Genomic DNA, 17,548 nt, shown 5'->3' with positions numbered 1-17,548 from the left:
CATTTCAGAGCATCGGAAGGGGATTTGAAGTAAGGATTTATTTATTTTATTTATTTATTTCGACGATAAAGCATAATTAAAAACAATGTACATAAAAAGAATAAACTTGAATTGAATGTTCTACGTATCCTCCTCCGACTTCTATGCCTTTTCTAATTCTTTTAATAAAGGACTTTCGAACTTCGAAGAAAATATTATTCTGGCCCCTGATAAAAAATTCAACTTTAACGCCCTATATCTTTTTCCACAGCGATATTTTATTGAGGTATATTTGGTCCAAACAATCTGCCATTAGCCTATGTCCCAATAGTTATGAATCACCCTGTATAAAATAGTCCCAGTTTAAATTATTCAAATCACGAGATCAAAAATAGGATTAAAAAATTTCAAATTCCTGAAAATAATAGGTGTGAAACGTTGTAGGTGTGAAATGGGCCATCATGAACGACAGACATCTGTCTATCAAACATCAGTATTGAATACTTCAGTCATTTCAAGATTATTTATATAGGGTTTCTAGTATAATAAGAATTTGGATGGACATGCACGGGAGAGGGACATTTTCAGAATAAATATTTGTTCAAGACACGTATAGTCTCGAATGGAATCCATGTGAGAAAGTGCAGGACTCAAGCCAAATGTGTTGCTATCATCATTTCTAAGGGTAGATACCTTTGTCCGTCTATTCAGATGAAATATTTTGTGGAATTATTAGGAAAACAATTTATTGACAAGAATGAATCACTAGAAAAATCAGAACATCATATTTATGGAAAAAATTACAACTATAGGGAGAGAAAAACTCTTTATTGGCTAGTCGAACGACTATCGACCTCTGTCTTCCAACCAATCACAACATTCAAAACAAAATTTTTTTCAAAACACCCATTCTTTGAAAAATACAGGATTTTTAATTAGAATCCTCGAAAGAATTAAGTCATCGATTATATACTGTAACGTTTTCTTCGCTTGATTGAAACGTCAATTTACACTTAATACACTTATGACTCACAAACTAACTATTACACTACTATTTATTTCCACTTTTGTTTATTTCCACTAGTCGCTTGCACTGTAACTGTACTTGTACTTGCCTACCTGCTCCTCCGCTGGGCTTATATAGGCGCCGGAAACATTCAGGTACCTTCGCGAACCTTTCGCGATTCTTCCAGAAGGAAACGACCGCCCTGGTTCTCGAAAGGTCCGACCGCAAGGGCCGGACTGGTTACACTGTCCCCTCCTTAAGCCTGTTCTGTCCCAGAACAGATTTAGTGAATTTCTCTGAGGACCGTGGCGAAACTTGCACCCATCACCATTCCTAGCCATTCTGATGGAAGTAGCACTCCACAGTTTTTCCGGCCTGCTTTGGGTTGAAACTGCACACCAGGATCCGTATACCAGTCCCCTGAAATACCACCTCCAGCATGCTTCGCAAAACTCGCCAATTCAGCTGGTCCAATCCACAACCGAGCTTGGGAACAGCTAATTTCCTAACTCCAAAGCGTTGAAGGTCTTCTTTCAAGCTATGCAGTGCCGCCCATAGATTCTGATAGGTTGGCTTCTGGTAGGAATGTTGCTTGGTGACTAGATAATAAATGAACCGACCTTCAGCCTTCAATTTCAGAACTTTCCCGATTCTTGGCTGCTGTCGCAATAGTTGTTCCTGACGTCCAAATTTATTTCTGAATACTCTTGCTATTCCTTTGCTCATACGAAGGTCCTCCGCTACGCAATGAGCGAGAGAGTATTCCTCAGACACGGTAAAGAGATCTTGATGTACTTCCTGTGTAACGCTGAACCGTGCAACGCGTGTCTCACCATAACAATCCATAAACTTCTGGTAATCGCTGCTACCTTGCATCGGGGCTTCCACAAGACGTACTTCTTCTTCGTCCTGCGCGTACGGGGCTAATCGGTTGAAATGGACAACCTTTGGTTTTCCTCTGGGGAGCTTCCTTATTCGGTAAACAACATCATTTATCCTCTTGATTATTTCATACGGTCCCTCCCACTGTCTCTGCAGCTTTGGTGAAAAACCTTTCCTCCTTTGTGGATTATGTAGCCACACCAGATCTCCAGCGGTGAATCCACCTTCAATAGCCTTGATGTCGTAGCGCATTTTCATTCGGTCACTTGCTTGCTGCATTTGATTGCGTACCTTGTCATGAATGTAATCCAGCTTGTTCCTTAATTTACTAACGTAGTCCTCCCCAGCTACGTCTTCTCCAGGCTTACATCCAAACTCTAAGTCGCAAGGCAGCCTTATTTCTCGGCCGAACATTATACTGGATGGAGTTTCCTTGGTAGATTCTTGAACCGAAGATCTATATGCCATGGTGAATAGATGTAAATATTCATCCCAATCCCGCTGGTGATCAGAAACTACTTTGGCTAGATGTTTTCCCATGGTCCTATTCATTCGTTCGACCATGCCGTCTGATTGTGGATGAAGAGGTGTAGTCCTTGTTTTATGAATTCCCAATTTGCTGCATACTTCTTGGAATAACTTCGACTCAAAATTTCGGCCTTGATCACAATGCAGCTCCAGAGGTATTCCAAATCTGCAGAAGAATTCTCTGACCAATTTATCAGCTACCGTGCTTGCCTCTTGATTAGGAATACCGTAGGCTTCCACCCATTTCGTGAAATAGTCCATCGCTACCAAAATGTACTTGTTTCCATGGTCTGTTTCGGGAAAGGGGCCAGCGATGTCGATAGCTACTCGTTCCATGGGGGATCCGACGTTATATTGCCTCATTGGTGCTTTTCCTTTACCATAAGGTCCGTTAGCAGCAGCACAAACCTTGCATCTTCTACACCAATCTTTAACGTCCCTCTTACAATTTAGCCAATAAAATCGCTGCCTGACTTTTTCCAACGTCTTAGTTATCCCGAAATGTCCACCTGAAGTTCCATTATGTAGTCTGGTCAGAATGTCTGTCACACGGCTCTTCGGCACAATCAACTGAAGTCTCTGCTCAGTTCCATCTTCATTTTCCCAACAACGTTTCAGAAGACCTCCATCAATCTTCAGCGTTTCCCATTGTGCCCAATACGACTTTACATTCTGGCTCAGTCTGGATACTTCTTCCCAAGTAGGTCGTCTACCGCTCTTCTTCCAACTCAGGATTACTTTCAAGTCGTTATCTTCCTCTTGTGCTCTTTGAATTTCTTCAGGTAGCCAGTCGTCTTCGATTACGGTGGTTCGCCTTAAATCGATCTTTTCTTCCAGGCGCGAACAATGGCTGGAATTCTGGGGACACTCAATGGTTTTGGTCGAGCCATTGTCTACCACAGCGACTCCTTTTATTTTCCCAGCTGTAGCCCTTTCAAATTCTGGACGATTTTGCTTGAAATGCCTCCTTTTGTTGCAGTTCCAGCACACAGCATCCTTTTTCCTAGCAAGCAATATTCTGCGGACTTTTTCTCTGACAATCTCCTCAACAGATCGATCTGTTTCTTGCTCTTGTCTCACACGAAGGTGTCCCCTATGCGACGCTTGCTTCGCTGCTTCGATTTCCAAAGCCTGGGCTAAGGCATCATCTAAGGTTCTAGGGCGTGCTAGTCTCAGGGCTTGTTGTATTTCACAATCCTTTATCCCATCCACGAATGTCTGGATTGATAACTGTTCCAGAAAGCTATCTGGAGCAGATGGATAAGCCAGCCTGACTAATCTCTCCACATCAGCTTCAAACTCCTGGAGATTTTCCCCCGTTTTCTGCACTCGATTCTTTATTTGTGCATGGTATACTTGTTGTAGATGAGCATCACCATATCTCATCTGAAGTTTCGATGTAAGAACTTCGTAACAGGCTTGTTGGCTCTCCGGAATCGTTTGCAGAATGTTGAGTGCCTCTCCTCGTAGAGCTATTATTAATGCCGTGGCTTTTTCGTTATCGTTCCAATTGTTTGCCAGCGCAGCAGCTTCAAACTGTTTTTGGTAAGTTGACCAGGGTATTTTTCCATCAAAAGTTGGAGGCTTGATCTTCATTCTACTACCTTCGCCGTCATTTTCCGCTTTCGCTGTGCTGTAGGGTGTTGAAGCCAGAATATCTGTTTTGTTTGACATTCTTTTCAAGGAATCTATCAATTTGGAATGATGTTCAATTATTCCTGCCATTTCCTCCAATTTTCCATTAACGTCGTCATAAACTTTGTCAAACTTTCCGTCAACTCTTTCATAAACTTTGTCAAATTTTTCATGAACACTTTCATAAACTTCGTAAAATTTCTCGTTCACTATATCAAACTTCTCGTCTACTTTTTCAAATTTTTCATTTATGGTTTCCAGTTTCTTATCCAATTTATCTGTAAGTTGACTCACCACATCATTACAATTTTCCTTAATCTGGTCCATTTTCTCATTCAATTTTCGAGAATTTTCTTCCATTTGTTCATTCAACTTACAAGAGTTCTCGTCCATTTTCTCATTCATTTTACAAGAGTTCTCGTCCATTTTCTCATTCAATTTACAAGAGTTCTCGTCCATTTTCTCATTCAATTTTCGAGAATTTTATTCCAACTTACAAGAATTCTCGTCCATTTTCTCATTTAATTTTCTCAAAAAGTCCATTACCGCTTGAGTCTCCATCGTGTTCTGCAGTCTTGTGGTCACTGGCATGAACTCCAAATATCCAAAATTATTTATTTAATTCGAGCGATGTTGAACCGCACACTTGACACCAATGTAACGTTTTCTTCGCTTGATTGAAACGTCCAACTTATTAAAATTATTTATTTACACTTAATACACTTATGACTCACAAACTAACTATTACACTACTATTTATTTCCACTTTTGTTTATTTCCACTAGTCGCTTGCACTGTAACTGTACTTGTACTTGCCTACCTGCTCCTCCGCTGGGCTTATATAGGCGCCGGAAACATTCAGGTACCTTCGCGAACCTTTCGCGATTCTTCCAGAAGGAAACGACCGCCCTGGTTCTCGAAAGGTCCGACCGCAAGGGCCGGACTGGTTACAATACTAAGTATTTATAGTAGGTATAGAAAACACTATTGATTAATGTGAGTCCTGTTTTCTATATCACTTAGTAGGTTTATTAAGACCAGCCAGTTTTAAGTTGCGTAAGAAAAATCGCACCTATATAACTCTGTTGCCACAGTCAAATTTTCTAATCAATTTTTAGTCCACTTCTAATCGTCAGATAGATTCGAAATTTGACAGCTATATTCAAAATTTTGGAATTGTTGCATTAAGAAATTTTTGTTACAAGGAAAAACAAAATGACGTCTACAATATGGCTGTTGCAAAACCATGAAAAAATAAAAAAATGTTATTTTTAGTTATATCTTAAAAAATTATTTTAAGTACTTAAAAATGAAAGATAAAAATGGGAATTTAAAATTTAAAGCGTTTCGTTTCTATTGCACAAGTTGGCAACATCGACTGAAATATGAGTTGATAATAAAGGACAACAAATACACTATCTTGATGAGATAGACAAAGATGGCTGTCTTGCTTTCTATGAAGTCTACGACGAACAAAGAAGGTCGTAAAATTTTATGGGATTTTTATGGCCGGTTGCTGTTGAGGCTCGCCAGTGAGTACCCGCCTTATGATGGCTGTAAATCAACAGCTGTTATTTAATAAACAAGCCATTGTTCTTTTTGTTTTATAGTAGGCGCTGTTGCCAAATCGTAAACTAGAAACGAAGCGATTTAAATTTTGAAACCTCATATTTGAAGAATGATTTAGAATAGTTTCCGCGGTGCATTTGAAAAATTCATGAATGAAACTCATAATTATTCAGTTTAAACTTGCATATGCTGTGATAACCCAAATTGAGATGTGTAGTGTCACAGATTCAGCTTGTTATTCTGAAGGTAGTTTTGTCTTTCCAGGAGTGACACAACTCCTAATGAAAAATTAAAATGGCTATATTTTCTCATCAGGGCCGAATCGGAGAAAATGGTGAAGAAAAAAAGTGTTTCTTTTGACCTCAAGAATCTGCTGTTAAAATATTCGTACGAGTTAAAGACTCACCCTGTATAGATAATGAAGAGTATGAGTAGAAGTTTCGAGCAGTAAAACATCAGAGGGAAATGTATACCTTCCTGGTTCTCCACACTTTTAATCATACTCCTCATTATTTGCTTACCAAGAAAAATATTATCTTCCCCTTTTGTGGTTCTCACAAGATTTTTTATGATATACCTTTATATTCTATTTTTAATACGTTTTCAGATATCCTGTAAATGCATCGTCATCGAAAGGTTGTGTAGTAGGTACGTCGATAAAAGCATATAGATGGGGAAATACTATTAGGAGAAAACTGGTATATACGCTGACATGCCCTTTAAATAACCCGAACCCGTCTGTTTACAGAGCACTCGAAATCCAATGACAATACAGTAGCGGAAAGCAGGGAAGACAGGGCCAGCAGCGCAGTCGAAGCCCGAAGGCAAACATTCGACATCATGTAATTACTTTCAGATAAATGGTGAAGGAACGACTCAGTTTATTAATTATTGAAATTGTCTAGATGGATTTCTGTATACGAAGTCCAAATAACCCCAAATCGATTGCCTCTAACCCTCCAGATTTATTCGAAGCGATATATTCCGACATTCCAAAAAAAGATAGCAGAAGAACTCGAATGTCTTCATCCTCGACTTATACAGGGTGTTTCAAAGGTGAGGCTTTTTTTCGACAGAAGGTAGAAGTCGTCAAAATAAGTCGTTTAACCAAAAATTGTCTACATAAAATATCCAAGATGGCTGAGATAGAAGTTCGACAAAATTTCATTGAATTTCAAGTACGGGACTGTGGAAGGTGACTCCGGCATCGCAAAAACGAAACAAAACATAAACATATGGCTGGATAATGAATGGTTCAGTACCAAGTTCATCGGATTAGATGCATCAGGTCACTTTTGAGAGAATCATAATTGTTGTATTGTGCAATTTGGGGTGAAAAAATGTAGAAAATCGAGGCAGTTTCTTGAAAGTGCTTATGTTAGTTATGTTGAAAAAGTGCTTTTGTTTCCCCATTTCATCCTATTTTTACGACGATTGTTGGAATGTTCGAACAGGAAGATTGTGATGCCTATTGTGAAAAAAATCGTGAATAATTTAGGCGAATTTTATTGGTGAGATTTTGAAGTATTATTCTATTTTTTACACTTGTGTCCTAAGTCTCTCCTGCCAGCTGGTATCGAAATGAGCCATTCCATAAAATCGAGTAAGATACTAAAAAATAATAAGAACAATTCGGCAATCCTAAGTTTCCATTGTCATTACTACGTAAATATCGAACGAGCCAATATCCTAAACGAAACCATGCACATGGTCGAAACAGGAGATAAGTTTTTTCCCACTGCTTTGCGATAATTCAGCTAACAAACGGTCTAGGGTCGTATTAGGATCTATTTCAGCAATCATTTTCAATTTTTTTTCAACTTTGTCATTTTGAAAGTTTTGTATACGTGATTTTTGACCAGTTCTACCTTCTGTTGAAAAAAAGCCTCACCTTCAAATACACCCTGTATATAATGATTAGAACTATTAGAAGGTATATTTATTCAAGATGTGCCTAGTTTTCAGTAAATGCAGACTATCAAGGTATAGCTATAGTCTCTAGCTCTAATCTATATTCTTCATTTCAGGATGACGTCACAGTCAGACCCTATAGAAAATACAACCGGTGTATGGTACACTATCTTTGCTCATAATGTTATCTAGCTATTTCCTACCGTTCAATTTAAATCGAAAAAAATTTCAAAACATGCGAAAACGACAATTTTGTCATTTCAATCGTGAATGCCCAGTCGAATGTTACGTTCATGTGTGTGTCGTGTTCGACTCCATTTTGGTCGTGAATTCTGTATTCTGGAGAGTTGTCAAATTGCATCGTTGGGAACGATCGTCATTTTCTATGACATTCGGATTCGGAAATTTCCGTAAAAGCCATTATCACTAACTTCATAGAGGGTGGCTCAACCATAGACATAGGACATAGAGACATGGACTGAGCAATGCAGCATGAGAATGTCTTTTTTATAGAAAGAGAGAAATGATCGTCGGGCATTTACTTGTCTCTTTTTTGTTCACATAGAGGTGAGTGTGGACCAATCAAAATTCTAGAAAAAGACAACTGCATGCCCCACGTGCGTTTCTCTCTGTCACTTTTTTTGACCGTATTTCATGCATAGATAGAAAGGGAAGGCACAGTCCATGTCTCTATGTCTATGGGCTCAACAGATGACCTCGATCGGTCGATAAATATATGGTGTGGTCCAACGAAAACTTTACACCTTGATTTTCCGGCTTCAAAATGAAAATGTGTAAAATCGCTCGGACCCGTCAATTTCTGATTCGAGGGGCAACAACTTTTAATCTTTTTTCATCCCCGTAACTTCAACCCCCTAACGGGAGTGAGCACAACCCCTTGATTTTTAATAGGGATGAGGGGTGTTGCGATACCCCATGTTGAAGATCTCATTGAGTTATTCATCGAAAATCTATCCCACGAAAACAATTTTTGAAGGAAAATCATAAGGGGTTGTTATTTTAAACCCCTAAAAATAAAGTTATGAAATCTAAAAAAATTGTGTTAGTAATATCGACTTGGTGCTTCATATTATGTATAGTTTTATGACTCAGTGTTTCTTTAGAACCCGTAAAAAAAATTGATATCTGTCAACTCGCGTTATCGCCTTCCGAAGGCTGTATCTTGGAAGGGAGGTCGATTTCGAACTACCCCTGCTTATTTTCATCGAGGAATCATCTGCCCAAGTCCTTCGCATTTGTTTACAGACCTTTTATATGAAAATTCGATTGATTCACACAGCAAACTTGAAGGGTAAAGAAGAGTTTTTCAAAATTTAAATTTGAATGTTTCGAAAGCCAATGGATTGAATAAAAAAAATTAAATACATATGAGGGGTTCAGGGCTGAAGTAAACCAAGTCCATGCAGCCTAGTTTTGAATTAATTGGTGATAAACAACTTCTAAGCCATTCATCTCAAAACTAGGCTGCATGGACTTGGTTCACTTCAGCTCTGAACCCCTCATATGCTGAACTCAGGAAAGATGATGGAGATGAGGTATCAATTACCCCATCTTCTCCATTCATAATATAGGGGTTGGGATTGTAATACTAAGGGTTGGAGCCTCTCGGAGCTCTTTTATGTAATTCGGTTCTGCCGACCTAAGAGCCTCTGCTTCGTTTGCAATGGCCCACTCTATATAGATGCACCTCCAAACCATTTTATGTCCGCCCAACACCTCTGGCTCAAACAGCTACTAAATGTTTACCACCCATTAATAATCCAATGGGATATGTAACCGATAGTAGCAATATGTACTTCCTTCAGTTCCCTAAATACTATTGACAAAGTCCGCGGGTGGTTTCCGTTTAGACAACTACGTCAAAGTATGCTTGTACACCGCTTTCGTAACATAATGCCAGCGGCGTGACATTGCCGAAACTGGGGTGTATTAGAAATCGGATACGATCCGGCCACTTTACCTATCTGTAATGGGATACTTCGCGCGTTTCATGTGGTTGATCCATCCACGAATGTGTTAGGGGTGCGAAAGGAAAGTGTGGATTTATTGGAAGATTGATTTCCGTCAATATTCAGCTCAAAGTGGCGTTTCACCGAGACGTTGATTTTCGATTAAGCTACAAGTGAAACTGATGGAGTTTAAACTCTGAATTACACTCTGTGTCTACCACCTGACAATAGCATATATTGAGGTTAAAAGAAACCCCTTTTTCCCATACCATTTTTGCGATCCGGCTCTGATAAAGAGATAAAGCTATTTTAAGTTTATAAAATGAACTATTTCACCACTGGAGGAACAAAATTACCTTCAGAATTACTAGATAAATCTGTGACACTACACATCTGTGGATTTTTTAAACAGAGTTGTATTCAACCAAAATACCCAATTTTCCTAATATCAGATATATTTACACGAGAACGGCGCATTATACGAGAAAATATGATGATATGTTTTACAAAACGTTCAAATATTCATTAGATAGCGTCCAACTCAGTTTCAACAGTTGGGTTCTTCGAAGTTTTCGTATTTTTATAGTACCTAATGGTTATAATGAGAAAACTGGAAAACGTAGGTGATATATTGTGTTCGAAAAAGTTTCATCAAATAAATGAAAAACTATATTCCGAAATTCATTTCATCTGATAAAACCTATTGGGATCATCATAACAGTGGCGTAGCTTGCGTTAGAGGGGCCCTGTATCAAAAAGTTGTGAGGGGCCCTAAGGAAGGGTGAAGTAAAAATAAAAGTAGCAAAAAATGTTCGATTTGTATAGAAATAATTATATGTAGGTACTTATAATTAAAAGTTCTAACTCATATTTGATGCGAAAATAGCGAAATAATATGGAAACAACATAAAATGATGAACAAACAAATAATAAACAATTAGTACAAACAATAGATACACTTTTCTAGCCTTTATTTCAGCAAATCTATTTATCGAATCAGCCATAGCTGATGACGGTTTCAGTTTTTTAAGTTGTTCCCCCTCTGCCCTCTATTGACAATAACGACATGAAACTTGGAACATAGATACAAGGAATGGAAAATAAACATTTGTTATTGTCCAAAGACTGGAGTGAGATAGTTGCTTAGTGTCGCCAATCACAATGGAGATAGTCGAATCTGACATCATTGTCACGTCATTTTTCCATACAAAGAGGTAGGAGTTATACAAATTTATTTATTTCACGCCACTGCCTTAGTGTCGCGCTAGACAGAGAAGCATCGAATGTTTGTACCACAACAAATACATTCATAGCACGTCAATGTCCATTCCATGTATTTATGTTCCAAGGTCTGAAAGCGGTTCCTGTCCCATAGAAGTCCTCAGATAATTTTTTATGAGTTTTAATTTTGAAAAACTCCTTTCAGCGGTTGCAGTTGTAACCGGAAGGGTCAAAAAGAAAAGGCATGCAGTAATAACATCCGGAAAACTGGATGCAGACTATTGAATTTTATCAGGACAAATTTTAAAAGTTCTTTGATGGCACGAATTTTCTGAATTTCAGATTTTAAGTATTCTATCTGATTGATCAATTCGGTTTAATGAACGGGATTTTGAAATGAATGGTCGTCTTAGCAGTTATTCTCAAAAATGCTATTGTAAAACCTGTAAGAGGTTTTGGATAATATTTTTAGGAATTTTTTGCTTACAGACATTCGGGGGCCCCTAAAGCCTGGGGCCCCGTATCACTGATACCGCGGTAGCTACGCCCCTGCATCATAATTTTTTTATGGTTTTTCAACAGCCTGTATCTTTTAAACCGAACCAGGCTCGTACCCAGAAAGGTGTGTTGGGGGGGGCTCAGATAACTGAAAAGTTCACTTGAAAGTTCTATGTGCTGAATGATCATGAGGGACCTTTTGCAAAAGCCTTGGGGGGGGGTTAGAGCCCTAATAGCCCCCCCCCCCCTGGGTACGCGCCTGAACCGAGCCGATTCTTAAAAAATGGTAAAGGAAAAAAGTATTTATTTCATCCTTCAGAATCGACTGTTAAAATATTAGTACGAGTCAAAGACTCACCGCGTATAGTTCGAAAAATGTACATATGCCATACCTACCTATTGGAAATAATTGATTTGTTGTTATCAATCAATTGTGAAACACCCTGTGTACAGAAATTGTGACCGATAAGTTACCACAGTAGTATGACTAATGACTAGGAAAAAGAGGGTGATGAATATAGGAAAATATACAAGGTGTCCGCGCCATGGGGCATGGTCGATTACTCTAATTCTATTAACTTTACAAAAAAGTGTTTGAAATAAACCTTTCCTTTTTTTAAGTAGAGCATCTCCTAAAATTATTTAGAACTATACAAATTGTTTCGTTTCTTCTGAACAGCTATCAACTTCGTTATTTTAAATGGAACACCCTATATAGTTTTACATTTTTGAATTCCCTGTTTAATTTGAATATAAGTTTGATAACACAACTATGTCTGAATTCCCAACGGTTTTCGAGAAATTTGACTTTTTCTTAATATTTTGACAGTTTGATTTACTTACATAAAAGACTATAGCTCCGTTTCTATTCTTTGTAATTGATTCAAATTTGGACTGTGTCTACTCAATAAATAATACACTAAAAATTTTCTCCGTCAATAACCATATTATATACAAGGTCCAGAAAATGTATATAGATCCATTATCAAAACAGAAATTCATCAAAATCTTAATTTTTTTTAAGTGGCAACCCATATTTTTTTTTCTGTTCATTATTTAAAACAACTAAAAGCGAACAAAAAATGTTCAAATAATGAACAGAAAAAAATATGGGTTGCCATTTAAAAAAATAAGATTTTGATGAATTTCTGGTTTGAAAATTGATCTACGTTTTCGTGGACCCTGAATATAATATGGTTATTTACAAAAAAATTTTTTAGTGTTTCATTTATTGTCTAGACACAGTCCAAATTTGAATCAATTACATAGAATAGTAACGGAGCTATTGTACTCTATGTAAGTAGGTACCTCAAACTGATGTCAAAATACTGATGAAAAGTCAATTTTCTCGAAAACCGTTGACATTTCAGACATAGTTGTGTTATCAAACTTATATTCAAATTAAACAAGGAATTCAAAAATGTAAAAATATGTAGGGTGTTCCATTTAAAATAACGAAGTTGATATAGCTGTGCAAAAGAAACGAAATACTTTGTATGTTTGTATAGTTCTAAATAATTTTAGGAGATGCTCTACTTAAAAAGAGGAAAGTTTTATTTCAAACTCTTTTTTGTAAAATTAATAGAATAACGTCCAGTTTCATAATCAAATTTAAAGTCACTTTAAGCTTAAAGCTTCCTTCACCGGTTTCATAATCAAACCTAAAGTCGATTTTGAAGCTTCTTTTAACCCTACTAAAATTGACAGTAAAGAAAGCTTTAAGCTTAAAGAGACTTTAAATTTGATTATGAAACTGGACGTTAGTGTCATTGTAGGGTTAAAAGAAGCTTTAAAATTAAAGCAACTTTAGGTTTGATTATCAAACCGGCCGTAAGAGTAATCGACCGCTGCCCCATGGCGCGGACACCCTGTAAAATATAAGAATTTTGAATGAACAAGAAATGAAGAAGATATTCAATGCTCTGACACCGGGCCAAATATGGAAATGAAATTTGGTGGGTTTTAACAGGTAATTATTGCTCTTTTTCTGACTTACAATTAAGAATATTTATTCATCATTGATTGGCGCGAATTGGAAATGATTTCAATTTTCTAAAACAAGAAGTGGTACGCCACTGAGATATTTCAAATTGAAAATAATTTTCTAATTCCTCGTGCAATTTGTGACAAAAACTCCCTACCGACTTTTTTCTTATGGAGCGACCTTCTTATGCAAAAACTAATGAAACATTATACAGGGTGGTTAACCAGTAGTGACCCATTATTGAGTTGTGTCTCACCGGTTTATAACTTCAAACATTTCGGTGTTATAATTCAAATTTCTTCACTCATTTCATACCAGATAGCCCCCCATTATTCCAAAAAATATCCTTAAACATGAAGAATCTGTCGTGAAACACGAAGAAACACCCTTTATATATTCTATCTAATGGAATAAATTGAAAAAAATTAGACTTACTGGCAAACCTAGGATCTGCCGCTGATGTCTGATACCATCCTGACGAGTAGTGAGAGCCCAGTCCTAGATTTTCTGATACAGGGCAGTACTGGCCACCGCCAAACTGCCCCATCACTGGATAACCCCCGTTCATACTACAACCGCTAGAGCTTAGGGCGCCACCCCCTGCACCGGGAGAATTGATGCTACTACCACTGGATGTTGATCTGGAAAAAAATGTGAGTTTTAGAATAGAGCACTTTTCTATAAAGTAATGTTATACAGTAAGGTGAAACTAAGAAAACATTTATCATGTTAGACCAGTTTGAAGTGATGAAGAGTCAAAACTAACCGGAATAAGGAGCAGTTTATCCTTCGTGAGACCGTTTTTACAATCTGATAAAGCCATAAATAAATATCATTACGAGGATGTATTGATATTTAGTTAGCTTAGACCAGTTCCATGCATAAAGAAATATTGCGTTATCATAGCAGAGAACAATAACTTATTAGAAGGATCAGTGTGAAGTTTCAGGTCAAAAAAGTTAACCAGAGTTACGCAATAAATTAAAAGAAAGAAGATGTCCACTGAAATTGTGAAAATCAAAAAATTGGAGTATCAAGCCATCATCACAATCTACCTGTATTTAAAACGGTTAAGAGGTAAGCAGATTTACGAAGATATGCTTAATACCCTTGGTGATCAATGTCCTTCGTATGCGACCGTGAAAAATTGGACTGCAAGCTTCAAAAGAGGTAAATTTTCCATTGAAGATGATGACCGATCGGGAAGGCCAGTTTCTGTGTCAGTCCCCGAAAATATCGATGCAGTTCATGACATGATTTTATCAGACCGTCGAATTGGGCTAAAATGGATATCTGAAACACTGAATATTTCATACGAACGCGTTCATCATATAGTTCACGTTAATTTGGACATGAGAAAAATTGCTGCAATATGGATCCTCAAATGTTTGAATGTTGACCAAAAGCGTGCAAGGGTAGGCATCGCGTTCGATCTGTGCTCGATTTGAAAACGATGTAGACTTCTTAAACCGAATTGTTACCATGGACTTGGGTACATTTCTGCGATACAGAAACAAAGCAACAATCGATGGAATGGCAACACTCTGGTTCTTCAAGACCTAAGAAGTTTCGTGTCCAAAAATCTGCTGGCAAAGTTCTTGCTTCAGTTTTTTGGGATTGCCATGGAGTAATCATGATTGATTTTTTGGATAAGGGTAGAACAATAGCCGGAGATTACTATTCGACATTACTGACCACTCTATGGGAAAAAAATTAAAGAGACAAGACGCGGAAAGCTATCCAAAGGTGTTTTGTTTTTGCGGGACAACGTCCCTGCATACTAATCACATGTTGCCATGCAAAAAATTCGGGATTTAGGGTTTGAATTACTAGAACACCCCCCTAATTCACCAGATTTGGCTCCATCCGACTATCATCTCTTTCCCCAACTAAAAAAAAGTTTAAAAAGTCGTAAATTTTCTTCCAACGAGGTGGTAATAAAAGCTGTGGAGGTCTGGTTTGCAGAGCAAGAAGAAACATTTTTTTTGAAAGGCCTAGAGACGTTGCAGGTTCGCTGTAATAAATGTATCCAATTGGGAAGAGAATATGTTGAGTAATAAAATATTTTGACATTGAAATTTTGTTTGGTTCTTTAGTAGGCTAAGAATTTTCCAATATATCCTCGTATCTATAGCTTTTTTTGCGATGTTCCGTTCTATTACATCTTGGTGGCATTTCACGAAAATCCGAATCCAAAGTATTTGTCGGAAATTGAAGTTTTTAAACGTCTGAATTAAATCAGATTCCCTACCTATAAGGCGAAGGAGGGTTGGTCGCTAGCTCCAACTTTCTATAGCTTTCCTCTATAGGGCTCAGAATGTCTGTTACACTGAACGGAGTCGAATGATGCAGCTGTTGCAGATGACTGAGTACTTGATGGCTTCCCTGATGATGTTTGGGACTCAGGCTCATCGCCAACTCAACGCCATTGAGCTCAGGCAGCAGGCCGTGCAGGTCGGAACGGTCCGGCGTTGCTACGGGACCTTCCCCGTAGCCACCTGCTGACATGGACTCCAGGGCCCTGCAACCAAACGAATATTTTTGATTGTGGAACTATCGAGGAACACTTTCGGTTCATTTTAACTCTACTCAGTTGATGAAAACTACATGAGAGTCCGTTCAAATGACGGCTCGTCAGGGTATGCAGGGTCGGCAGGGTCGACCCAAAAATAATTATAATAATTTAATTTTTAAATTTTATTCTGAGTTATCAATTCCGATATTCAAATCTCGATTAACTGCCTTATTTCAACTTATTTCAATAAACATGACACCCCGGTCGCCCCTTAGACTAATCACACTGGGCCGGCCAGCCGGGCCAGCCTAGCGAGCGCTTCAAGTTATGGTACTATACGACCTACGACGCACGCAGTTACCACTTAGTTGAACTGTACAGGGCGGGCAAATTTGGATGTTTTAGCACTGCAGTTTTTAAACCAGTAGAGATAGACAAAATCTGATACCCCATTCTCGTTCTCTTTTTCTGAGGAACTAACAAGAATAGTATAGTCATTTTTGGCCACCTTCTTTTGTTTTCGAGTTACAAGCGAAAATTGGAAAAATGGCGATTTCGAAATAAATTTATATCTCCGCTAATACTGACGATAGAGCTCCGAAATTGAAACATTATACAGGCACTTTTTTAAGTAAAATCCAGTGGCGTGCTTGCCTTTTTAGCAGGATTTTTAAATGACCCAAAGTTATGTTTTTTTAAATAAGAACACTAGATTTCTGTGCAATTTTTTGAAAGCTTAATTTTTACTGATTTCAAAAATATTTAACATCATATGGTTTGTATCAATATAAATAATAGAAAATGGTCAAAAACCTTTTCTCTCAATATTTCTATGGTTTCTACTTTTGATGAGAATAGAAAAATGTAGCATCTTATGATTACCACAGTCTCCTTCTATTAGTCCTTTTATTTCTATGCTTCCTACTCAATTTCTCCAAAATTCAAATTTTGAGAAAATTGGTAAAAAGCATAGAAAGAATGACATTGCTCTTGTTATAGGAAGCTCTATTTTTCTGTGCTCGGCAAAAGTTGAAACCATGGAAATATTGAGAAAAAAGGTTTTTGACCATTTTCCATTTTTTATATTGATACAAACCATATGATGTTATATATTTTTGAAATCATTAAAAATTAAGCTTTCAAAAAATTGCACAGAAATCCCATTTAAAAAAACATAACTTTGGGTCATAGCTTCGTAATTGAAAATCCTGCAAAAAAGGCAAGCACGCCACCGGATTCTACTTAAAAAAGTGCCTGTATAATGTTTTAATTCATGGGCGCCCGCAGGGGGGGGCCACGGCCCCCCCTGAGATTCTGATAGACACCGTTAGAGAAATTTTTCTTGCAGTAAAACTAATCGTAGATGATATTTTGCCCCTCCTGAGGAAAATTTCTGCGGGCGCCCATGTTTTAATTTCAGAGCTTTATCATCAGTATTAGCGGAGATATAAATTTATTTCGAAATCGCCATTTTTCCAATTTGCGCTTGTAACTCGAAAACAAAAGAAGGTGGCCAAAAATGACTACTACTCTTGTTAGTTTCTCAGAAAATGAGAACGAGAATGGGGTATCAGATTTTTTCTATCTCCACTGGTTCAAAAGCTGTAGTGCTAAAACATCGAAATTTGCTCACCCTGTACAGTATGTAGTTATTAGTTCTCTGCTTGATACTCGGCCAGCAAGGGGTGGGCCTATCTCGCTATGATTTGTGCGGCAATGTTTTGTAGTTTTCACAGTTTCTTATTGTCTATTCCACGATATTATAGGTATTATAAAATGGATAGTTAACTATTAAATATTATGTCTTTTTCAGAAAAGGGCCCCTGATTCTTAAATACCCTTATTTTATG

The 17,548-nt window shown here is 37.6% G+C and overlaps 1 protein-coding gene across 1 annotated transcript in view; it reads right to left on the bottom strand.

Annotated features, from left to right (window-relative positions):
* LOC123308486 (homeobox protein Nkx-2.1) overlaps positions 1-17,548 on the bottom strand; it is a 57,364-nt gene that overhangs the window by 36,644 nt on the left and 3,172 nt on the right. The window contains exons 2-3 of the mRNA XM_044891151.1: positions 15,435-15,704; positions 13,619-13,824 (exon numbers count right to left, since the gene is read on the bottom strand). Of these exons, the coding sequence (XP_044747086.1) occupies positions 13,619-13,824; positions 15,435-15,691 (463 nt within the window). The 5' untranslated portion in view covers positions 15,692-15,704. The remainder of the gene's footprint in view (positions 1-13,618; positions 13,825-15,434; positions 15,705-17,548) is intronic.

The sequence above is a fragment of the Coccinella septempunctata genome, chromosome 2 (assembly GCF_907165205.1).
Source record: "Coccinella septempunctata chromosome 2, icCocSept1.1, whole genome shotgun sequence".
Classification (NCBI taxonomy): domain Eukaryota; kingdom Metazoa; phylum Arthropoda; class Insecta; order Coleoptera; family Coccinellidae; genus Coccinella; species Coccinella septempunctata.
Note: the sequence above shows the minus strand (reverse complement) of the source record. Positions and strands in the feature narration are given on the sequence as shown.